At 49.3% G+C, this 25,015-nt stretch overlaps 1 protein-coding gene across 1 annotated transcript in view; it reads left to right on the top strand.

The window, feature by feature from the left end:
• The first annotated feature begins 393 nt into the window (after positions 1 to 393).
• WASF2 (WASP family member 2) overlaps positions 394 to 25,015 on the top strand; it is a 28,559-nt gene continuing 3,937 nt past the window's right edge. The window contains 8 exon segments of the mRNA XM_066335377.1: positions 394 to 498; positions 17,298 to 17,451; positions 21,281 to 21,415; positions 21,905 to 22,058; positions 23,137 to 23,166; positions 23,168 to 23,232; positions 23,235 to 23,251; positions 24,006 to 24,136. Of these exon segments, the coding sequence (XP_066191474.1) occupies positions 17,322 to 17,451; positions 21,281 to 21,415; positions 21,905 to 22,058; positions 23,137 to 23,166; positions 23,168 to 23,232; positions 23,235 to 23,251; positions 24,006 to 24,136 (662 nt within the window). The 5' untranslated portion in view covers positions 394 to 498; positions 17,298 to 17,321.

The raw sequence follows: 25,015 nt of genomic DNA on the forward strand, positions 1-25,015 counted from the left end.
CAAGGCGGAGTTCTCCGGGGAAGGTGCGGAAGTGACAGAGACCTCTTTCCTCCAATGCCACTTGGAAGCATATCAAGTTCTGGCTTTCATAAACAAACAGGAGTATTTTTAGGATGTCGTAATTGTGACTGGTGGTGCGGTTCTCCCGTCCGTCCCTGTAATCTGTCCCAGACAGCCCAGGCTCCCCCCGTCTATCTCCCCTCATGGTTCCCTCCTCCTCAGTTACTCTCTTTGCGCGCCCGGCCTGGGTGCGGCTCTTCCGCTGCGCCAGCTCCGTACGAAAGCGGCGTAGGACGGCTTTGATGGACACAGGGCCGCAGCCAATGGCGCGGCAGCAGCTGCTGGCGGGCAGCCAATGGCGCGGCGGCCCGGCTGCCGGGGGAGGCGGGGCCAGGCCCGCCAGGGCAGGGAGGGGGAGTCGTGGAATGGCGGACGGGCGGGCCGGCCCGCCCTGGTGGTAGTGAGACCGGGGGCGCGGAGGGGACAGCCGCGAACAGGGTGAGTGCGAGAGGGGCGAGCGGGCCTCCGCAGCCCCCCCGAGCTGTCTCGTCCCGGGGGGAAAGAGGCAGAGGCGCTGGAGTGGGCCGCAAGGCCCCTTGCCAAATAGTGAGTTTGCAGCTGGAGGCGGGCGGTGTTTCCTGCCACATTGTGAGCCGCCGCCGCTGTGGTCCTGGGCGGGGGTTTTGGGGCTCCGGGGCTCCATCCCCGGCCTGACACGGCCCCAGCCCCTCCCGGAGGCCGCGGCTTGGTGCGGGCTGTGTACCCGGGCCGGCCCGTGGGGAACTGGGCTGTAGGGCCGGGCTGCCCGGCGGTGCTCAGAGCCCCGTGCTGGGAGAAGGAACTGTGGCCCGCGGGGCTCTGCCGAGGCCTGGCCCGTGTCTGCTGTCCTGGGGATGTCCCGGGGGCTGCCACAGCGGGCAGCGCTGGGGCTCGGCACACACGGGAGTGCTGCAGGCTCCCTGGCGGCGGGGAGCAGTGGGGCTCTGCTGGGGGGCCTCAGGGGGACCCTCCTTTGCAGACATTTGCTGCCTGAGTTTGACACTGGGACTTGTGCGGCCGTGTCCCGAGTCTGGCTGGGTGGGAGCTGGGTGCCCTCATTGAAGGAAGCCTCTCTGTCCTGCCTGTGTTCCAGCCCCACTCCTGGGTGCACCCCTCAATCTGTCTGGGAACACTTCTAAGTGTGTGTGTCAGCTCCTTGTCTATGAACCAGCCACAGCACATTACATTTAGAGCTACTTGATGCGGCCCCCTGTGGGTGCTGTAGTGTGCTTAGGGGAATGTTTGGGGGTTTTCCTGAAAAAGGGCTTGGGGTATGGTTGGATAGTTCAGTTTAGTGCACTGACCTCCTGGTGGCCTCAGACCGTGTTTCTTCTAGAGAAGAAATAAGTTATTAGGGAATGTCCTTGTGGTTGTACCTCACCAGTGTTTAGGTCAGTCTTGGGATTGCTTTGGGATACACGTAATCTGGAGAAGGGTGAGGATTGCAGCTTCTCCCTGTTAGCTGTCACTTGACTTCAGGGACCTTCCTATGGCAGGATTTTTTATTTCCCTGTCAGAATTCCACATTTGGCCTTGCTGTTTTGCTTTCTTCAGAAACAACAGAATTTGGCACCTCTCCATAGGTCAGAGCACAGGTTGGGTGAGGGATGTGCTAATGCTGGGACTTCAGCACTAGGAAACACAGAAGTCTTAAATCTTTCAGCACTGCAGATGTTGGTGGATGTGAAGTTCTATTAATAATGATTAAAGAAACTTCTGTTAAATACATCAGCTGCAGGCAGGGTCATAATTTATGGAGCCCTCTGTGACCCTTACACTTTTGTGTCCTTCCTGAAGACTCGTGAGAAAGAGAAGTTGAAATTAAAAGATGCTGGCAGCAAATTGAAGGGCATGGATGTGCTTCCTTGAGACAAAACTGATGCAAAAATGTTGCTTTTATAGAATCCTGAAATGTTTTGGATTGGAAGGGATCTTCAAGACTCTCATTCCACCCCTGCCATGAGCAGGGGCACCTTCCCCAGACCTGGGAAGTCCCACTTTATGGGAAGTACCGAGCCTTGTGCACTCGGTCACATGAGGAAGGGCAGTAGTTATGTTTTCCACCCATTTTCAACATCTGCAGAATCAGTTGCTGCTAAACACTGCAGGAATTCAAAACGCGGCGTTGCGACACTTTTCGTTCTGATTTGTCCCTTCCTGACCTTGAGTGGGGTTTGCCATAGAACCGACTCCTGGTTTAATCCCAGGCTGAGTTAAAAACAAACCAGAGCCAACATCTCCCTGCAGGAGCACAGGCAGCGTGTCCAGAGAGTGACCCTGAATCCCCCTCGTGTCCAGAGCCAAGCAGGAGCGTTATCCCAGCAGTGGGGCAGAGCACACCAGGCACAAAGTTCTGGGCACCTTGGGGGTTTTATTTATTTCTATGGATTGTGCTTCAAAACGTGAAGTTTGAGTGACAGAGCGTGACCTGAGCTTGCCAGAGCTGCCTGACACTGATCTCGGCTCAGGCTGCAGTTGTCACTGTTATCCCTGGGTGTGTTGGTGATGGTGGGATCAGACTTTCTGGGATTTACCTTCCAAAGCCTTGATTTTGACACGATTTGAAGCCTGGAGGAGTGGGTATAGCAGCTCCCTTGTAGCCCACCTGACATGGGGTGAAGCCTTGCTGTGCTTCCTAAGTGAATTGTCAGAGGATAAAATTCCAGGGGTGAACTCAGTGTAAAAATTTCCCTAAGCCATATATTTTCCATTGGTTCTAAAAAGAACTGGGATATTTTTCTCTCTTGTTTGGTAATGAGATCAAAAAGCAAATGTCCCAAATTCCATTATTTTAATTTAATGAAATAAAACCTTTCTGGTGGCTCATGCCAGTATAAAACTGGTTTCCCTATGACTAATGTGACACACCACACAGAAATGGTGTATTTTTGTGAGTTACAACTCAGGAGATATTTGCAGACAGTGATTCATGACAAGGAATACAACCCTTCTGATCAGTCCCAACCCAGTTTCTCAGCGTGCTTTGAATATATCTCATTCTTCAGGGCTGGTCTAGGAAAAGTTGATTTCATTCACCAAGGTTAGATAATCATGGTGTGTGGGTGGAGGGGTTAAAACTTCAGTGATTGCCTCATGTGCATTAAGTTACAGCAAGAAATCCCTCTCCTGGGTTTATTTTGTTATATTTTCGTGGTGATAGAAGAACAAAGGTTGATAGGATTAATGTTTTTCAAAAATTCAAGTTTTCTTTGACAGATTGTAATAAAGAAGATTTCAGCAAGTGTTAAGACTTGGCTTTAATCCTTCTACAGAGTTTCTCTCTGTGGGTTTTCTGGACTCAGAATGTTTAATAACTTTAAATGCGAGGTTTTGGGTTTGCCTCTGCTTGGTTTGATGATAATACCGAGCCCTTGGTCATTCAGCTGAGCAAAATACGTTGCTCATGAGTCAGTCACAAACCAGGAAAGGGATTGAATAGCGATTGTGTTTGCATGTGCTGTGGATAAAGTTCCTGCTGTCCTCATGCAGAATGGGACACCAGGAAAAAACACTGCCAAAAGCTCCTTCCGAGGGTTCCAGCAGCCACAACGGGCCCTGTCCCGTGGCTCAGCTCTGCCCTTGCTCCTTTGTACAGGTTCTACAACAAATGCACAGGAAACAACCCAAAAGTGACACACTGTGAAACCCAGGAAGGCAAAATGCAGCTATTTTCCACCCTGTCTTCTGGTGTGTTACTGTTTTCAGCAACACTCTGGCTGAAATGGGATCTCTAGTAAGAAATTTGTGTATTTGGGTGTTTATTCTCACTGTGCAAGGGTAAATATTTGTGAGATCAGGGCCTTAGTTACCGCAGATTAACATTTATTTAAATACTTTAGGTATTTATAAACACAGGATTAAAAAAGGCGTGTGGCAATGGCTTCTGGGTAATAAGCAAATGACTGCTCAGAACAGAACCACCCTGGTGACATTTACTTCCTTTTGTATTTTTGCAACTCTGTGTAATAAAAAGACATATTGTCTCTTTCCTGAGGACGGGAGGCAGATCAGGCTTCACTGTGGAGGGAGTGCTTGGTAGAAGGTGATCAGATTCAGGCCTAATTCTCGTTTATATGACATTTCTTTTTCCATCTGGAGGTTTGCAGGGTATTTTTTCCCTGCCTGGGAGGCAGTGGGAGGGGAGGTCCCTTCCCAGAAGAACTTAAATGTGAAGTTCCACATTATTTTCTGGAGTAAGGGGAGTGAGCTGTTGATGACGTTCTCCATCCCAGCTCCTTCCCCACAGTAATGGGCCTGAGAAATAGTTCATCTAGATCCTACCCTAATTCCTGAAATTGTGGGAAAGCTCTCTGGTGTTAGGTTACTACTTGAGAAGTGGTGGAGCTCAGATATCTAAAGTATGCGTCTGCCAGGGGCTTTGATGAAGGAATTTAAAGCGCCAGGGAGCTCGATGGATCTCTCACAAATGGGTCAGTGGTGACCTGCTCTGCTCGTTCAGTGCCTTCCCTGTCAAATCCTCTTCCACTGCAGCATCCCAGACTCTTTTTGGGGAGAAGTGGTGCTTTAAGGGATGCTGTCATGCTGAGAGAGGAAGGCTGGAGATGCCTGTGAGGCAGCAGCAGTTGGTTCTTGAGGGCTGGAAGTTCTGCCTGGGAGGCTGCTGTGTCAGTGCTTCAGGTGAGCTGTTCCCAGGGCACTTGTTTGTGAGGTTTGGGTGCTCCTGCACTCCTGTTGGAAGCAGTGCACAGTCCAGAGGGGGTCAGACACAGAGCCAGCCTCTAAATACGGTTTGTTCTCACTGCTGCTGTAAATCAAACATAAACCATGGGTTATTAGTGTGGGTTATACTGAAAGTGCTCCACAAGAACTGAGATACTCTCTTGTGTTTGATCATAGAGCCCAGAACATTTGGGGTGGGAAGGGACTTTAAAGCTCATCTCATTCCTGTGCCATGGGCAGGGACAGCTTCCATGGACCGGGCTGCTCCAAGGCCTTTTCACCTATCATGATAAATATGGGATTTGCTGCCCCAGGATCTAATGGATACACTGTTCAGATGAGTTAAGGAGCCGATCAGATCAGTTTATGGAAGTGAAATCCATGAGGGACAGTTAAATGATACTGCTTGTTTCCACATGCTCTTAATGTGCTCTGGGGTGCTGCAGCATGGAAAAAGCAGGGAGAGCTCTTACTCTGTGCTTGCCTTGTTCCCATGCTCTTCTCTTGCTGCATCTGGTACCTGGCCATGGTGGAGGGAGTGCATGGGCTATCTGGAGGCTGGGTGGTCCAGCGTGGCTGTTCCAAAGTCCTGTGACTTTTCTTCATTCACTGATGTTCCCAGTGATGTTCTAGAGTGACCTGCCTCTTCCAAGCCTCCATTTCTCCCCGCTCATCAAACTGGGCTAATGACTGTGACCTTTTGTTTGTAAAGCAAAAGCAAAAGGATCAACAAAATACTGGAGCTTATTTACTATCATTACTGAAATGATGAGCAATGCCACTTTGCAGCACTTCAAAGAGGCTGTGCTCATAAGATGCTGGAAGTCCCTTGAGAGAGAAAATGTTTCAGACGGAAAAAGAGGAGCTGGAGTATTCCTCACATTCTCCTCTCCTGAGTGTACTCTCCTGCAAGGCATGGAGGCACTATCCCCCTCAGCCCTCTCCCCTCTCAGCTGGACACTTCAAAATAGTGCTGACAAAATGTGCTGGGCTTGGTAAAGGCGAAACTCACTGGTGTCACTGCTCCAAGTTCTGCATAAATTGTTCCCATGCTGTGGAGTTGTGCAAAGTACTCTTGTTGACCTATTGTATTACCACTAATAAGATTGAATGTGGTTTTAATTTCTCATTTCCTCTTTCTCTGGATGCCCTTTTCCTACTCCTTAGAGTCTTACTTCAGGTCTCTCTATAGCGAAAGTCTCTTTCTGTCGCTCAAAGAATGAACGGTGCTTTGCTTTCAGTGCGCTCCGCACTGGAGGGCTTTAAGTGGCATTCAGAGGAGGCTATCAGCCACAATATCTGATGTATTGGTGTGGCTGCAGTTCATGCATGGAGTGCAAAAAATGGGATTTAATTGGGAGGGAGGGGGAAGAGCGGCCTTGGCTGAATGGATGGGTGAAAGTTCCCCGACCACCCCTTAGCCCAGCAAATAGTTGGCTGAGTGCTTGCCAGAGCGGAAGCGAGTTCCCTTTCAGGCACCCTGCCTTTGTCACCGTAAGAAAAAGCACACACGCACTCGTATGGGTTTGGCCTTGCAGCTGCAAAAAAAACCAACCAGGCGAGAGAGAACCGTGCACACACCCAGATCCTGTTCTTTCAATACCAGCAGCTGTGGAGCCGGTGCTTTGCTGGAGGAAAGCACAGAGCCATAAACACAGCTTGTGGAAAACCTTTACCTTCTGTCTAGGGCAGCATGAAATCACTGGCCGCTTCCCTTCTGCAAGCTAAATTAAAAACGGCTGTAATTAACTTATACAAAATAGCCTTTTGGTTGCTATTGAGAATTCAATATTGTATCAAGGAGGTTACATCTAGGGGCTGGCTTCACATGAGAGGTTTCCATAAAGCAGCTTATTATAGACCTTGTGGTAAGCTTGGCTATAAAGACCTGCATCCTTAGCATCCCTAATAAGGTCTTAATCTCTCTTTTCCCAAAAAGATCAGTTCAATAAAGTGATGACTCCCCCTGTACTCTGGTACCTGGTGCACTGCATCCAGCTCTGGGCCCCCAACACAAGAAGGACATGGAGCTGCTGGAGCAAGCCCAGGGGAGGCCATGGAGGTGCTGGGAGGGCTGGAGCCCCTCTGCTTTGGAGCCAGGCTGGGAGAGCTGGGGATGCTCACCTGGAGAAGAGAAGGCTCCCAGGGGAACCTTGGGAAGCCCCTGCCAAAGCCTAAAGGGGCTCCAGGGGAGCTGGAGGATGGTACAAGGAGGAATGGCTTCAAACTGAAAGAGCAGGTTTAAGTTAGATTTTGGGAAGAAATCCTTTCTTATGAGGGTGGTGATGCCCTGGCACAGGCTGCCCAGAGCAGCTGGGGCTGCACCATCTGTGAAAGTGCCCAAGGCCAGGCTGGACAGGGCTTGGAGCAACCTGGGACAGTGGAAGGTGTCCCTGCCCGTGGCAGGGGGTGGGATGAGATGGTTTTTAAGGCCCTTTCCAAGCCAAACCATTCTGGGATTTTATGGTTTCAAACACCCTTGAATAGTTTTGGATGGTCCAGAGCCTGAAGTTTGCACTGGAGATTACATAAGGTGAGATCACTGCTGGGCTCAGAACATGCAAAATGGAAACAACTGCAGTTTAAACTGAATATTTCTCTGCCTGTCCCAAGGAGATTTCACAGGCATCTGTCACCACAGCCAAACTGAAACCTGACCCTGCTCTGTCAGACCAGGGGGGCTGATCGAAACAGTGGGGCCTTGCTGGAGCCTGCTGGAAGGCTGTTCGGCCCCGCTGGCTGCAGGGATGGAGAAAGTGAGTCCAGGGATTGTCATGCTGTTGAGCAAAACCAGAGGACTGCTCCTCACAGCTTCCTGCAGCTCTGCCTGCAAATCCCCAATGGCAGCCTGGGATCCTGGGCTGTGCCTGTGCATTGCACAGATGGCTTGTGCACACACAAACGCTGCATTCAGCATTTCTGTGGGATCAACTGGACACTGCCATGGAAGAGCTGGGTAATCCCAGATGTGGAGCAGGGGCCCTTCTCCCCCAGCCCTGGTTCTTCTCCCCACCTTTGAACAGGACAAACCATCGGTGTGGGGAATAACTGCCTGGAAAATCCCAGATATGTGATGGCTTTTGGTACTGGTGTGCTGGGGTCCTGTCCGTTCTCCTGAGGTCACAGAAATGCCCATCTTGCTGGGCTCTTGAGATCCCAGAAGCATATTCAGGCTCTTCCTGTGGCATCGTGTTTACGTGTTTATTTTTTCCCTCCACAATGGAAAGCCTATGTATTATTTTGAATTTATTAAGATGCTGTTTATAAACCATTTTGATTTAGATGCTCAAGGCCATTCTCTTGGGTTTTTTTGTGGCCGAAATCCCAGCAGATATAACACTTCTGGAAAATATCAGGGAGTAAATTTTTTTTTTCTCCCCTCATGTCAAAGGTTGACTTAAAATATTAATGCTGCAAAGATTCATTTAAGATATTAAAACTGTTCAGGCAAGAATACATGTACATATTGTAATTACTTCCTTTTTCTTACAATTAAAGTAATTGGATTATATTTAATGAGCTATTTACATTTAATAATTAAGAAAAGACTTATCTTTCCAGTATTCCCCAAGTGCAGCAGAAGGGTGGGGGCACTCAGAGCTGTGATATAATTATCTAGGCGTGAGTTGAAACTGAAAGAGCAGTTGAGCTCTATAGAAAACACTTGGAACCGGTTTGTTCCTACTCTTTCATTAATCAAAATAGTTTAGTGTGTGGCAAAGAAGGGAAGGCTGAGCTTAGCTGCAAATGAGACAGAGTTTATCTGCTGAAAGGGAAGGTTAAAATATGCTCGAACTTAACGAATAAGTCATTTAGGGGGAAAAAAGCACACCCTCTCTTTCCATATTAATTACCGAGCGCTGCCCAGGAATGAGAATGTGCCGCTGTATTGTGAGCTGGGCTTTGTTAGTGCGGCAGCCACAAGCCTTTCCTCTGGCTGGGGAGGCTGCTGGGAGGCACAGGGAGCAAAGCCGCTGTGCTCATTAGCGGGAATTCAGGCCGGGCTGGAGGAGGCAGCGGGGCTGGCAGTGGGGCTGGCCTTCTGCACAGCATCCCCCCTGTACAGCATCCCCCTCTGCACAGTGTCCCCTCTGTACAGTGTCCCCTCTGCACAGCGTCCCCCCTGTACAGCATCCCCCTCTGCACAGCATCCCCCTCTGCACAGCATCCCCTCTGCACAGCATCCCCTCTGTACAGTATCCCCTCTGTACAGCATCCCCTCTGCACAGCATCCCCTCTGCACAGCATCCCCTCTGTACAGTATCCCCTCTGTACAGCATCCCCTCTGCACAGCGTCCCCTCTGCACAGCGTCCCCTCTGCACAGTGTCCCCCCTGTACAGCATCCCCCTCTGTACAGCATCCCCCTCTGTACAGCGTCCCCTCTGTACAGCATCCCCCTCTGCCCAGCATCCCCCTCTGTACAGCATCCCCCTCTGTACAGCATCCCCTCTGCACAGCGTCCCCCCTGTACAGCATCCCCTCTGCACAGCGTCCCCTCTGCACAGCGTCCCCTCTGCCACAGGCTCCTGCAGGACCTCCACGGGGAGCCCTGGGCAGGGGCGCTGCCTGCCTTCCCACCTACATTGTGTCTCCTCTAGTCCTGACCCTTGGAAGTGAATTCAGTTCTGTGACAGACTGAGGCTTGGAAAATTCTGCCCCTCTGTTGTGCTCTGGTGACCTCCAGTGCTGCCTCCTGCTCTGGGGTGCTCAGCACAGGAGGGATGTGGACCTGTTGGAGTGAGTCCAGAGATGCTCCAAAGCTGGAGCCCCTCTGCTTTGGGGACAGGCTGGGAATGTCCAGCCTGGGGAAGGCCCCAGGGAGACCCATTCCAGTGCTGAACGGGGACTTTGGACAAGGGGAAATGGCTTCCCGCTGCCAGAGGGCAGGGTTAGGTGGGAAATTGGGAAGGAATTGTTCCTGTGGTGTCCTGGCACAGGGTGCCCAGAGGAGTTTTGGCTGTCCCTGGATCCCTGGAGGTGTCCCAGGCCAGGCTGGACAGGGCTTGGAGCAGCCTGGGACAGTGGAAGGTGTCCCTGCCCATGGCAGGGGTGGCATGAGATGTTTTTTAAGGCCCTTTCCAACCCAAACCATTCTAAGATTGTGAGATTCTATGACTGAAACCTGCCCAGGCCTCTCCCTACGTACTCCTGAAATGTTTTAGAACCTATTGTGGGTGTTCAGTACCCAAGTACACCAGAACTACCTGTTGATTCATGCTCGTGATGCCACTCTGTATTGTCACTGACCTTGTATCCTTGCCCAAATTCTTCACAGGTTTAGTAGAGAGCATTCTGCTCCCTTTGCTGCTCCTGTTTCCTAGGAAGCAACAAAGCCAGAGCTCTTGTGGTGCTGAAGGAGTCCTGCCTCTCTCTCCTGATGTATACCCTCACAGCAAAGACCTTGAAACCTTTCTCTTCTGGAGCTTTAATTCCTGTTTAATCAATAGTTCTGTATTCTGAGAATCAAATCCCTGTGACAGCTCTCTTTAATTGAGCTAAACTGCCTTTCTCTTGTCACGTCTCTTCTAGAGTTTTATTTAAATGCATTTGTTCTGCCCGTATCCTAGTCAGGTATTGATAGGAACACCAGGTGACCCTCTTTGTTTAACTTGTTTTTCAGCTAAATGAATGGAAACATTAATTAGTGCAATGGTTTGTTTTGTAGGAATTAAAAAAAAAATAAAAGTCTAGGTCAAACTGCTGGCTCTATTAGCACTCCAGCAGAAGCCAGGAGGATCTGTATGTTCCCCATTAGTGACACCCCCATCCTTCCTCCCCCAGACAGATTTCTGACAACAGCTCTAAGCGAGTCCCTCTCCAGGAGAGCAGCCTGGTATTTATTCCAGCAAGATCATCTTCAGCAAAGCTGATAACAAAAAGTTTAAAAGGAAGTGCCAAATTTTCAGTCACACCTGTGCAATCCCCTTGAGGGCAGTAAATGATGATGATAATGCATGAGCCAGACAAAAAACCCCGCAGAAAATGGCTTTCTGAGCCTCTTTTGCATTTTTCAGAGCCAGCAGACTGGAGGGGGGGGGAGAAAAAGGCAGGGGAGGAAAAAAAAAGGTGTATTTTTACTCTGGGATTGGAGCAGGCTGGATGTTTGTTGTCTCAAGGACTCCACGCTGTACAGTCCTCCTTGTGCTGCGGGATCAGGGCTGACGTTCCCAGTGCTGGAACATTGCTGTGGAAAAGGGCAGTGCTGCTCTTGCCCCACATTATTGCCCAAGCATCCTCTTTCGTAACGCCGGCAGATCGAGCCTGCAGAGTTCTCCACTAGTGACTGAAGTGCGTTATTCATACACAGAGGGGCTGTGGATGTGGATTTTGGTGACCAGCTAAGCGTGTTCCCCCAAAGGTCCTGGATTTTCGGTAGATCCTGCTTTAGGAGAGCTTTTGTGTGATGGTGGGTGAAAACGCAGCGTGTGCTTCCCGTGCCACCGGCTGCTGAGAGATGGTGGGCACTGTTTTCTGCTGTGCCCGGGGGGGTTCTACCCATCCGTCTCCCCCGTGGGTTTTGGGAGAATAGACCACTGTGAAAGGAAGCAGCCCTGCAGCTGCCCTTCACTGCTGACTCCTGCTCAGCTGCTGGCAGGCTGGGCTGGTAATGACAGATGAGCCTGTGATGCGTTTTTGGGAATGAATACTTGTTACAGCTGGCGGGATGGAGTAGTTTGTGGCATCACATGGCAGTTTGCTCTATAATTTCGCTCCCTATTGCTCGGATGCAGCACTGATTGCTGGGTCTCTGTCTGAGCGTGGAACTGGAGCATTTCTGATTGCCGCATCCCACTTCTCTGTGGCTGCATTGTGAGCCTGGATATAGCCCTGAGCACTCAGCAGAGCCTTCTGCTGATTTTTTTTCCCCTCAGTTCTCCCTGTGTGTGTGTGTGTGGCTGCTGCTTCCCTTTCTGCAAGTCTTTTGGGGTTACATAAAAGCCAGTCTCTTTCTGGCCATTACAGCTACATGGGGGAGTAGTTACTGCTGAGAGAAGCTTGAAATTTGAAGCAGAGTTGTCACAGACATTAGAAAGAACAGTCGGTCTGCGTTGGCAAGCTACTGAGTTAAGTCTTATTTCATACTGATGGGAATTTCAGATCTGATTATCTCCTTTCCCCCTCATTCCCAAACCTGCTGGTGTGTCTAGTCCCCTGATGGGCACTCCTAGAGGCAGCTCTCCAAAGCACTCAGCTGAAGGCTTGGTCTCCTTGTGCTGCCTGTTTGTGTCCAGGCAGAGGATTCTGTAAGCCCTGCCGAGGGCAAGGTGGTTGGTCACCCTGACGTACTTGGAAATCAAGCCTAAATTCCCTTCCCTTCCCCAAAAAAAGCGCTCTGCCCTCCTTAGGTGCTTTGTGCTACACCAGACACTATGACAGATGATCTCACTGCTGGGGTCCAGATTTATTTGCAGATGGTCCCTGATCTAAGAGGTTGTGTGTCACATTGCGCGGGGAATTACCCAGGTGACTCCCAGTAACGCTATGCTAACTGGTCAAATACCAGCGAGGAGACCCTTGCCAGATCTCTCCCTCCAATTCACCTGTTATTTACAGCTCTTTGTGTGCCTTGCATCCACAGGGCTCGCCTTGGAGTCCTGCCTGCCTTCTCTGCACCACCACAGTGACTGTGCTATCTGCCTGCTCTACCAAAAAAACCCCAAAAAACAAGTCTGGTTCCTCTCTTGCTGTGCAGTGCTGTTTTCTGCTCTGCTCCAAACCACTTGTTAAAGAGTATTTGCTTCGAGTTGCTGTTTTCAGTTGACAGAACTCGCCTTGGAAAGCAAATACTCAATCCTAAAACACCCCTGTATTGCTTCTCAATAGTTGTAATCAAAGTCTGTCTCCTTTATTGTTCCTAACAATCGTTCAATTTTACTGTGCCAGCCCTATTTATTAAAAATAGTCAATAAGACGCAGCTTTGTGCGAGGGGTTTATGGACTGGCAGTTCTTGTTTGAAACAAACCAATTGTACTTGATTCTAATCCAGAACTGGGATTCCTGAGTGATCTGCTGCGGCAGAGCTCATGGGGAGAGCGGTTGATGGCTTGCTGATAAGAAATCTTGGAGCAGCACGCTTATCTTGGATTTACCTCGGCTTTGCTTAAAGTGCTGGATTCCGAAAGGCAGGAATTGCAAGTCACACATTTTTTCCCCCTTTTCGAGCCTGTGTTGGGCCACGCTTTTTCCCCAGTGCCCGAGAGTATTTGCAGAACTAATTGCCAAAGTCAGAATCATCTTAAAAGCTGGTGAGCAGGACGTTCAAGGTGAAGCTTACTGTGGTGGGAGCAGTGTGTCAGATCAGCAGCCACGGGAAGAAGCCCTACTCATGGATCCTTTCTTGGAAAAACATGAGGCATCCAAGACCACGATGTGTGCGGTGAGAGGACAGAAGCTGTCGGGAAGGATGACGGGGAGCAAAAACCCAGTGAATCCTGGAAGCAAGGTGCCAGTTGTGGCTGGAAGATCAGTAGGAATGGAGGAGCAGTGAGTTCAGCTTCCAGGGCTTTTTTGTGCTCAGCAAACTTTTTTCTGGGCTGGAACAGGCCAGGGCTCGGCAGCGCCTGCGTAAGCATTTTGGGAGAGGGGAAATGATGAGGCATCCTGGCAATGCCCGGCTGTAGGTGGGGCAGCAAGGGGAAAGGAGCTGCGGGGCAAAGCTGGGCTTTTCAGATGGTTTGGCTTTTAGTCACTGCCATCACAACATCCTCAAGGCTCTTGGAGCCTTCTGTGGTTCAAGTCATGACTTGGAGGCTTCAGAGGAAGTGCTTGGGAGCAGGTGGGAAGGGTCTGGTTCAAGTGGGAGTGGAAAATCATTTGTTTCCTTGTTTTTAAGAAGGTGTGAAGCGCAGTGGTTGGGAGGATGAGTCTTTTGAACGTGGATCGATGCAGCAGGGTTTGTGGATTTTCCTTTGGCTCTTCCAGGCAGCAGAGATCACTGAACTTCTTTCCTCGCACTGTGTTTCAATTTGATGCCTTTGTTTTCCATATTCATTAGAAATCTGTTTCAGAGGTTCCTGTTTCTAGAGGCGGTTTCTTTTTCCTTCTAACGTACTTGATCTCCTCTCCTGTTACACGGGGATCAGGGCACCTCCTCTGTGCCCGTGTCATTCTTGCAGCTTCTTTAAAAACAGTGTTTGCACCCCAAAACTCTACACTCCTGGAACAAATCTAATCTCCAGCGTTCATAAGCAAATGAAAACGCTTATCTTTGCCCCAAAGACAAGGATTTTTGGCCTCGCAATTCATTTAAGTTGCATCTGAATGGTAGGATTTAGTTATGATATATGGTCTGCGGTCACTGTGTGACAGTGACTAATGCCTGATGAGCAGGCTGCCCAGCCAGGTGGGATTCTGCTGTGCTGTCCTGCCCTGAGCACGGAAAAGGAGCGGTCCTGGATGGCCCCTGTTTGGCACTGCGCTGTCAGTGGCCTCCTTAATGACTCTGTTCAAGAGTAACAGCACAAGCCTCCCAGATAGCTTCTTAACTCTCTCTCTTCTTTCATTTACTGTGTCTCCTCCCTGCCCCCAGCTCATGCCTCGTGTTGCCTCCCGTGTTTTGCTTCCTCTTCCCCCTTCCCCCTTTGCTCTCAAACCTTGTCGCTTCTCCACACCTGGTTTTCTGCCCTACCTGACTCCTGCTTTTGAAATACACCACTTATTTTCCAATCCACACTATTAATCTTTGTCCCACCTACTCGTGAGGCATGAAGGTTTTACAGGAGCCCATTAGCTGTTATCTCTATACCTACTCTCCAAACACTCCAGGAAAAAGCAAGGTCTTACAATGTTCTTGTGGAGGCATCACCTGCTCTTCTTGCAGGTCCCAGATTTCCTTCGTAAAATCTTGAAGCTCCTCATCCTTTGGCTCGGAAGAGAGGAATTTTTGCTTTAGAATGCCTCTTACCCAAAAGGTGCCGGGGAGAGCAGGGCGGTTGTGCATAGCCCATCCTGCCTTGATCAGCTCTGATGCTGCACAGGGTTAATTTAATCCCTTCGTTGGCTGGAGCCTGGCTGGGTTTAGGGGCAGCAGAGCTGTCCCCGTGGCCTTGGGAAGCGCTGCTGTGGTCATGAGGGCAAAACTCTCCTTCTGCAGTGGAGTGTGGCTGGGAGGGTGGGAGTGGCTGCCAGGATGAGCTGGGCTATAATGGGAGTCTTTTTCCTAGCCTTTATCTCTGCTGTCTTGCACCAGTGCAAATTTGTGATCTACATGTGCTCTACCTTCATTTGTCTTTTAGGAAAAGCAGTTCTCACCACTACTCCTTGCTTTTACTTTCAAAACATGTTTCGAAGGCAAACACTTTTGGGGTGTCTGTATACAGGCAGCGTATTCAGAGCTTTTTTTTGTTGGTGTTTGAGGCACTGCTCCCATTTTCTGCCCTGTTTTCCCCATCCTTGCAGAGATCAGTGTTACCTGCATTTATCCAGCCATGCTGCCTATCATCTTGGGGGCTTTTTGTCTTCTCTCATACACTAGGCTCACATCTCATCCCCCACTTCCAGGCTTTTTTTTCCTCTTGCTGTTTTCCTTCTGTCTGTCCTCCACCTTGGAAGGTTTCCAGCCCTGCTGTCCACTCCAGCTCTGCAGATCCCACTGTGTGTGCTCCCTGGCCGAGCCCTGGGGAAGCACAGGGGAGAAGCTGGATGCAGGCAGCCTGCAAATGCTGCCTTGTTTATGAGAGCTGCTTGTTGGTGCAGACTGCAGTCTGGGGGGAGCTGGGAAAGTTTGTCTGGCATGAAGCACTAAAGCTGACAAAAGATTGTAGGGCTTGGGCTGGAATCGATAAAACACGGGGTGTTGGGAAGGGAAGGTCAGAGCCCTTCCTTAGTTCACCCTGTTCTTTAAATATCCCAGCAGTTACTGATGGCTGCAGTGGACACAGGGAGAAACAGCACAGACTCGATCCTCAGAGGGTCTTGCTTTTATTTATTTGGATGCAGACCTGGCTCCCCTCTTCCATAAGGTGTTTGGGTTTGGGGACCCTTTCTGTGCAGCCTGGTCTCCTGGCGGGAGGTTGGAACAGGATGAGCTTTAAGGTCCTTTCCAACCCAAATCATCCTGGCATCCTGAGATGTTGTGAAATCCCTCGTGTAGAGGCGTTGCAAAATGGTAGCAACCTACATCTGCTTGTCTGGGAGATGTCCCAGCGCCCGGTGCTGTGGCTCTTGAACTCCTCTGCCTTAATGGGTCAAATTTAGCAATTCAAAATCTGGCTTCTGAGGTAATTAGGAGGGATAATGCCCACTTCTTCCTCTTAACACCCTGATAGAAAAGCATCCAGGAAGGACTCCTGGACCTCAAAGATAAGCTGCCAGCTGCCACAGAGACTATCAAAGGGTGGCTCAAAGTCAAGAGCAAACAGCTGATTTTTTATGGTTCTTGGGTTTTTGCTGGTGGTGACAGGAAGCCATGTTCCCCAAGCTGTTCGCTTCCTGTTTTATTTTTACACCCAGCCCGAGCAGATCCGCATGCCTATCACATGGGAGCTGCCTGCTTCTCTTGGGTTGTTCCTCAGCTGACCTAGAAAAGTGATTCTTTCCCCTTCTAAATTAATCAAGAACTTGGGGATGTATTTGCTTTCACTTAGTCCTAAAGATTTCAGGCATGTATGATGCTCCTTGTAGTGAGCTGATCACACAGGCTTCCTTCTCCCTCTTGGAGCTGGATGATCTGGGAGGGAGCTGTTTGATGCTTCAACGTTTGGGCCTGTTGACAAAGGAGATTTTTGTTACTTCAGGGCACTGACCTGCACATAAAAGTGTTTTTTGTCCAAAGCATGACTTCCAGACACTTAGGTTTTCTTCAGGTTTTTTATTTTATTAGTTTTTTAAAGAACTAGAAGTTTGTCCTGCCTGTTGTATAATCAATCCTGACTTGTTTCTGAGTACACTCCAGTTCTGCATCCTGATTAGAGCTCCCTAAACCTTCAACTGCTCTAGCACGAAAACAATGGTCCAGTGTAAACCTCATCCCTGGGGGATTTCCCAAGGGAAGAGGAGTGCAGCCTGCAGGATAAGGAACAGTCACCAGAAAGTTTCCTGGTCAGCTGCAAGCGCTTCCTGTTGTTCCAGGAGAGCCCCGGGTGCTGCTCCGGGAGGGAGGCACCAGCCGTGCTTTGGTGTGCTGTTTTGTTCTTTCTCTTTTTGTATAATAACATCTCCTGTCTTCTTCTCCGTGGTTTAAGCAGCTATTGATTGCAAGTTGGAGATGTTTCTGAAGAGGAGCTCGTAAGAGTCACGGCGGGGCTGAGTGAGGGGAGGCAGGAGCCTGTGGGGCAGCGAGGGAACAGCGTCTGCAGCTCTGCCAGCAGCTCTGGGAGTGTGGGCGAGGATGTGCGCTTCTCCAGCTCTGCCTCCCTACCTGGGCTGCTGGGGCTCTGCTGTCACTGCAAGTCCGAGAACAGGAGGATCTTTATTTCTGATGAGCCAGTTTTCTCAGGGTGGGGAGCAGGGAGAGAAGGCTTATAAGTAAAGCCATTTGAGAGCAGGAAAAACGAACACCATGGCTCTGGTGTGCCTGGAATTTGCGGTTGAGTAATCCTTTCCTGTTTCTTTTTTGGGTTGTTTTTCATCTTTCAGAACAGTGCCTGAAGCAGGTCCACCATGCCGTTAGTAACGAGGAACATTGAGCCAAGGCACCTGTGCCGTCAGACGTTGCCTAGCGTTCCGAGCGAGCTGGAATGCGTGACCAACATCACCCTGGCAAATGTCATTCGACAGCTGGGCAGCCTGAGTGAGTACCATGGCGAGCCTGCGCGTTGCCCTCAGGAGTCGCTACTGCTCTTTATTTAGCTCCCTTTCTACTCTCGTGTTCCTATTTCTCCCCCATCTGCCTTCCCTGGGTAATGCTAAAATGTTTTCCTAAAGAAATCCGATGCTAATTTCATATCCCTGGTCCCACTGCCTTCCTATCTAAGAGAAAATGGGGAGGGGGGCGTGTGTATGTGTGTGTGCATGTGAGAGGCTGCAGTGAAACTGCAGATGGAAGGATGGAGCACAACTCAGGCTTGTAAAATGGGAGGCTCTCGGAGCAGGCAGGATCTTGTGTCAGAGAACGTGCCTGTAATTGCATGCGCTACTAAATGGAGCCTGACTCTGTTGAATCTACACCATGTCGGTAGTCTTATTTTTAATGAAAGATAATTAAAGCCCCCACGCAGAAGCTCCTGTTTGCCCCTGCTGCTGTTTGTTGTGTTGTGAGACCCAAAGACCCATGAGAGCCAAGTGGTGCCTCCAGAGTGTCCGTGGTTTGGGGCTTCACTCAAATGGCAGCGTGAGCTGGAGCAGTGCCTGCCTCAGCTCCCCAGTGGGCTGACCCATAGCCTTGGAAAAGCTGGAGGGAAAACACAGGCCTACATGCCATAGGAGAAACGAAGAGTTAATTGTGGTCTCTCTGGGATGACTCCACTCACTGTTGAAATGCTCTGGGTTCTGATTAACCACCTTTGTCCTTGAAGGGAGACATTGATAATCAAATTAATCTATTGTTTAGCTCCTCTGGGGTGTTTGCAAGCCCTTCTGCTTGCTCTGCAAAGCAAGCCCTTGTCTTCTGCCATGTGGCAGGCAAAGTTTGGGTGCAGCCTCTTTCCAGCAGTGCAAAGCATGGCTGTCACTGAAATCTGGGCCCGTGTTTGCTGCCAGTCGGTGTCACATTCTGTTGGGTTGGAGAAATGTCACTGCACAGGCGAGACCAGGCTCTCTGCTCGTGTTCAACTGGCCCTCGTTGTTCATTTGTTAGGTCTGGTAGCCAAGATGGTTGTAGAGTGTGGGTGAAATCCATCTCATGCATGTGAAATGGTGAGGAAGGAGGCAGTAAAGCCGTGCAGAGCCCAGCTGCAGGGAGAGCTCATCCCTGTTCAGAGACATGCTGTGGGTTAGTGTGACAGCCCTGGCCAGATCCCACAGGTTTAGACCTTCTTTGCACAGATATTCAAAGTTTCTCTGCTTCTGAGACACTGGGAGCCATGTCACAGCCTGGGTTCTTCTGGGGAAGGTGCCCTGGAGCTGGGATGTGAGGTGTGGGGATGAGAGGAGCTGTGAGCTGCTAGACCAGTCACAGGTACCTGGGAGGCACCTGAGGAGAGGTGCCTCCTGCTGACACTTGGTGTGAGAGGAGAGCAAGGCAGGGTGGGAGGAATGCTGAGGCACCATCCACTCCCCAGGGTCAGCAGTGTTTTAAATAAAGCAATGTTTAGACTATGCTCACACTCAAACTGACCAAACTCCTGCCCCCTGCCCTTTCCTCTCTCCTCCGAAAACACAAATTCTCTCTCTCCTTGTACCTTTGCTATTACAGGAACGTAGAGCAGGTTCACTAGGCTGTGACAGCCCTGTCAAGTGAATAATCAGCCATGCCTGGTGCACCACGGTCTCTTTACAAAGATGCAAACATAAATCTTGTCAAACTTTCATATTCCAGTGAGTTTACCCTTCGTTACTATCGCAGCTGGGAGCACTTGTATAAGTCGATCCGCGCGGGTTTGGTGTGATTTTACAGAATCCACAAGCTGAAGATGGAAGGACCTATTAAATCATGCCGTCTGTCTTCCTGCCAGTGCATGACAAAGATAATTCTGATTGTGAGCTGCACTTTTGCAGTCAAAGTAACTAAACTAAAAAATTAATCTCTGTCTTGCCCCATCTAAAGTGTTTGAGAGGCTCAGGCAACATGTGAGATGCTGGGTGATAACTCCAGGTGCACTTACCCAGTCAAGGGAACACAGACCATCTCTTCTCTCTTAAGGGTCAAACCAGTATAGAAAATGCTCTTATATATTATTTTATACTTGGAATATACTTTGCAAACCAAAGACCTAATTTTTCCCCTAGTGCTTGTTGCAGTTCCTTGTGAAATTCAAAAATATTTTTTGCTTCTTGTGAAAGTAGAAACGAAATTGCAACCTTTTTTTTTTTTGAGCTGTTGCTGGAAGGTTTCACATTTTCCCACAGATAAATTTTTACTCTCTTTGGTCAAATAGGAGAACTGGTCTGTGCTGATGTTGAAAATGGAGATTGCTTCATGAAACATGGCTAGAAGAAGAGCTACCTGGCCCTTAGATCTCCAAACATAAAATTCTTCTCATGAGTTTGGGTTTGTTAACTGAGCATATGTGGAGTCTGCATTGTCTGGGAGGGTGGAAGGAAGAGGTCAGTTGAAGTTAACCTTCAGCATTTGCTTTCTACAAACACTTGGACCTGGCATTGCCACCAAAAGGGGTGGAGAAGGTTGAATTTTAACCTGGCTTGTTCCCCGTGCTTGGCAGTGTAAGGAGATCTCCTGGGAGCAGGAACAAGGAGTTGATATGGTGGGATAGATAGCTGGGAGGTGTGTTGTGCAGGCTGGGCTTTGGGGGATGCCCTCGCCTTGCCTTGGGCAGGGGGTGCTTTGTCTCCCTGACTCTGTAGACAACCATGTTTTCCAAAATTACTGTTGCAATTAGACTTCCAACTGGTTTTTCTTTCCTGAATGTCGGAGAGGATCTTTGGGACGTAACAGATTCCAGAACAAACTGTTGACCATATGATGTATGCACTTCAAAACCAGACTGCTTATTGGGAGCAGCCTTGTACTCAGCAGCCGTGGCTGGAAATGTTTCCCATCAGTGGGAACACCACGGGCCCATGTCTGCGGTCACTGCCAAGTCTGCTCTGCTCCACGCTGTCCTCAGCGTGCTTGGGGCTCCCTGTCTTGGGTTGTGCCTGGGAGCAGAACAAAAAGACAGGGCTCACTGGAAGTTCTTGGGTTTCTTCCAGGTCTCCCACCCCTGTCTACCTGTGGCCATCTCTTGTTGCACTGTAGGTTTTAATTCCTAAGGACAAGGCCATGTTTTTGTTACTCCTGTGAGTGGTGCAGCTCCTGATCTGAGCCCCGGGCACTCAAATGGTGCAAACCATGGATGGTTCTTGTCATAGCACCCCAGTGGGTAGTCCACGGTGCTCCAGAGAGAGTGTCCCTGATTGAGAAGTTCCCCTTTGGTTTTGATTTAGAATCAATGTGAATGCATCAATTTTTCAGACACTGCCACCTGAAGGAACAGCAAGGTCAGTGCTGTCAGCTGCGGTTTCAGCTCCAGCTTTGGGATCCAGGACTGGGTCTGCTCTCTACTTCCAGAGTGCTTTGAGCTTGTAAATATATCCCAGCTCCCCTGGAGGCAGGCCTGCTGGAGACTGGGAGCCTTTGAGATTCTCCAGAGCAATAAAAATCTAGCTGTATTTTCTTGTCTAATAAACAGAGCAGCAGAGAATCTTGAAGGACCTTCAGATACATCCACATTCAGTCCAGTGTAGTGTTGTCAGCCCTCTTTAGTTTGTTACTGTAACAGACTTTAAAGTATGTCTCAATTTTTTCCTTATTGCTTGAAGATCCCTTGGAAATGTCAGGTTTTGGTGGAACAAAGCCCTTTCTTCCTGGATGTTAAACTCAGCCCTGATAAACTTGAAAAGAAGAGTGGTTGCTTCTTTCTTTCTTCCTTTCTTTCTTCTTTCTTCAAGAAAACAAGCTGGGAGACTGAGCATGGTCTGTTGTGATTCATGGGGGTAATGTGGGCACTTCAATATTGCAGGTAAATCTGCAGAAGACATATTTGGAGAGTTGTTTACTCAAGCCAACACCTTTGCCTCCCGGGTGAGCAGTCTCGTCGAGAGAGTTGACCGCCTGCAAGTCAAAGTCACTCAGCTGGATCCCAAAGAGGAGGAAGGTAATGGAGTGGAGCACAGCTGGAGCATGCTGAAGGTTCTCATTGAGTCAGCATGGTTGGTTCAGCACCATAAACCCGGCGTGACACTGCCATGGGTGTTGGAATGTGTTCTCTGGAGCTAAGAGGGACTATTCCCCTGCCTCCCGGTAGAGCACTTGTGGACAGCCCTTTTGGCTTTGCTCTTCAGGGACTCTCCATGTGGGAACTCGCCCTCCAGCAGTTGGGTGGCAGTGGATCAGCTGCTTGAGCTTGGTCACAGGAGTTCCAATGCCCATGGGCCCTCGAGGGAGAGCTGTGTTGATGGAGCAGTGGATCTTGGCAGCACACTGGAGATTTGATGGGTTTCCCAAGGGATCTGTGGGAAAAGGAACCTGACCTTAGGAACTGTAAAGCATGCCAAGAACGCCGACTGAAATCAGATGTTCACTGCTTCAGTGTCATTGGCCTGGGTCAAGCTGTTCTTCACTTGTTCTCTCCTCTTCCTTACAGTCTCCTTGCAAGGCATTAACACCAGGAAGGCCTTCAAAAGCTCCACCACTCAGGACCAGAAGCTCTTTGACAGAGATTCTCTCCCTGTGCCTGTCCTCGAAACCTACAGGACCTGCAATACCCCTCCACCTCTCAACTTCCTCTCACCCTACAGGTAGGGGTGCAGTACCTTCCTCTTCCCTTGCAGAGAAGAACCTCTTCCTCCCAACCTGCTGGGGAGGTCCTTTCCTGTCCTGTGCTGGACTGAAGTAGCTGTTTCCACTAGGAAATTGAGCTGCAAAATCACCAGGATACACCAGGAGATCTCTGTCCTTTGGATTATGTGAAACTTTGCTTTTGAGGTCATACAAATGAACGTAGCTAGAAAATGATCTCTTTGGTGTTCTGCTGTCACTTTTGTGAGTGCCTTGGGGCCAGGCGTGGCTGGCGCTGCAGAACCATGCTGGGTGTGCTGCAGATGAGGCATTTTTCTTGTGCTCCTCCGGAGCCCAGTGGCTCCTTTCCAAAGAGCTGCAGTGTGAGATGCAGAGCATTCACCTGGAGGTGGCTCTCACCCAGGTGGGTGCAGCAGGCACCTGGTGGTGCTTCCTGTGGCCTCCAGTCCCTGCTCTGAGACATCTGGTGGGACCTGTGCTGACTGTGTAGCCAGTTCCGAGCAGTCCCACTCTGATTCCATCTTGTAGGTAGCAGAAGTAAAGGGGATCAGAATCCAGAGACTTATCCCACATCCATAAATACCTTCTGAGCAGGTAAAAAGTAATTACAGATAGCTGGAGGCAGCTGTCTCCTGCCAGACGCGGCTGCACTGCAAAGTGGGAGGAGAGGGAGTCTGTGTGTGCTCACTCAGGAGCTTCAAGGACGCTGCTGGTCTGATTTAGGGTTCCTGAGCTGGAGGAGGAGCTTTTTTCACACCAAAATACAGCACAAACAGGAGGGAGTTGAAGTGGGAGAGACCTGCTGCTCTCCTGGTGATGGTTCAGAGCAGTTGAGCTCTTCAGGTGCTGAGTAATGGAGGGTTTGTGTGAAGGCGAAAGGAATAGGATGTGGGAGAGCTGGGATGACTGAAATGATGGTCTCTTCCTGTTCTGAAACGGGGGGCAGAGGCAGGAACAGCACTTGTGACCATCTCGCTGCACTTTCAGACTGTCATCTGAGACAGTGCCTTGGTTTCCTTCAAAGAACTGTTTTGACTTGATCCTTGTCTGTGTGGTTTTTTTCTCTCCCTGTTCCAGGGATGATGGCAAAGAGGCGCTTAAATTCTACCAAATCCTTCATATTCTTCGACCTTTGGAAGGAGAAAATGCTTCAGGACACCAAGGATATCATGAAGGAAAACGGAAACATAGGGTGAGGAAGGGAAGAATAGGAAGTGGGAATTGTTAATAAATTTTGCACTCCAAATTTGCTATCCAAAATTCAGGTTTGCACTTTTGGATTTCCTATGGGATCAATCTGGTTTACCCACATCCTTGTTAATTAAAAAAGAGCACAAAGATACTTGTAATTGTTTTTTCCAAATGTCACCGTCTTTGGGCCTTAATGTTATATTATATAATAGCATAAGAGATGTAGTCTTAGCATATTTTATTTAGCTTCTGCGCAACTGGAGTATTAAGCATGAAAACAGATTGCGATTCTTCAATGAAAAATAACAAAGGAGAGATTTCAGGTGTGTCAGAATTCTGAGTGAGGCCATCTAAAGCCCAGTTCTCTGTGGGCAAGTGTCCATATTGCACCCCAGAGCACTGAGCACCATCAGGGTGAAGGTGAGATTTGGGCATCTTGACACAGGCCAAAACCTAAATTGATGTGAGAAACTGAGCTTTTACTCTGCCCTCAAGCTGCTTATGCCAGGGGATGATGATGGTGTTGTGTCTGGGCTGCACTGGGCAACCTGATGTTGTCTGGCATTTTTTGTGTTGTCTGTGCTCCAGCTTTTTTATATGGAAGATCTTTGGAGAGTGCAGCAATCAGGAAAGTAAACTAAAAATCCTCTTTAAGATCGGGTCTTGTTGTAACTGCTCCAGGTCTGTCCTGTCCCTCTCTATTCCCAGAGAATTTAAAGCAAAATAAAGCTTGTGTTTGATTCCTCCTCTCTTAGAAAGAGAAAAAGGAGAATCCGAACCGAGGAAATGTGAATCCGCGGAAAATCAAAACCCGGAAAGAGGAATGGGAGAAGCTGAAAATGGGACAAGAATTTGTCGAGTCAAAGGACAAGCATGGTCCTGCTGGGTAAGCAGCTCTGGGGCTGGGTGATTTGGATGCAGTTCACCCTGTGCTGCAGCTCCTCCAGATCCACGGATCGATACTACCACTAATCAGATTCTCCAAAGTAAATCCATCTGCTGATTTAAAATTTGCCAAATAAATCAGGGAACTGCACGGTTGGAACAAGGTGGCAGGAACGGCTCTGGCTGCTCTCGCTGCCTGTGGGCACAGAGGTGTTGGGAGCTTTGGCTCTGCCCCACGGCAGTGCCCTTCCCTCACACCCAGCAGAGGGTGGCATCTCAGTGCCATTGTGTGATGGCTTTGTTACATTTCACAAATGGCTCTTCACACCCTAAAGTTGAGGCGGGGGCTGTCCCCATCCAAGTATTTCAAGCTACAGATCTCTCTTTAGCACTTCTGGCTTGGGAATTCATTTAACTTTTGACACCAGCAAGGCTGGAAGCAGACCGAATTCCCACAATGCTCTTCTTCCTTGCAGCTTCCTTTCATATAAGAAAAAATCTCTCTTTAAATCACACTCTCCAGCTAAAAATAAAACTTGCTTTTAGTTTAATAAGAGAACAGGTTTGGTTTCTAGCAGGGGAATCGAGCAGCACAACAGCACCATTTCCTGCTCCTCTCTTTTCTCATGTGAGTGCGTTCTTGCATTTGGATTCACTTGGGGTTCAGAGCCCCCAAAAATAGGGTGGTTCCCCCTCCCCACAGTGAAATGAGTCCACTGAAAGCGTGAGAGTCTCTTTCAGTACTATTCCAGCTTGAATAGTTGTTTTAATGGCATTGCTGTTTCCGTTTTGATATTCTCGAGCTTGTTTTTTGTCATCTTTGAGTATCTCCTGTTTTTGCCACTGATGATACTTAGTGTAACTGCAAGTTCTTTAAGTC

Source organism: Sylvia atricapilla, chromosome 24, assembly GCF_009819655.1.
Source record: "Sylvia atricapilla isolate bSylAtr1 chromosome 24, bSylAtr1.pri, whole genome shotgun sequence".
NCBI lineage: Eukaryota > Metazoa > Chordata > Aves > Passeriformes > Sylviidae > Sylvia > Sylvia atricapilla.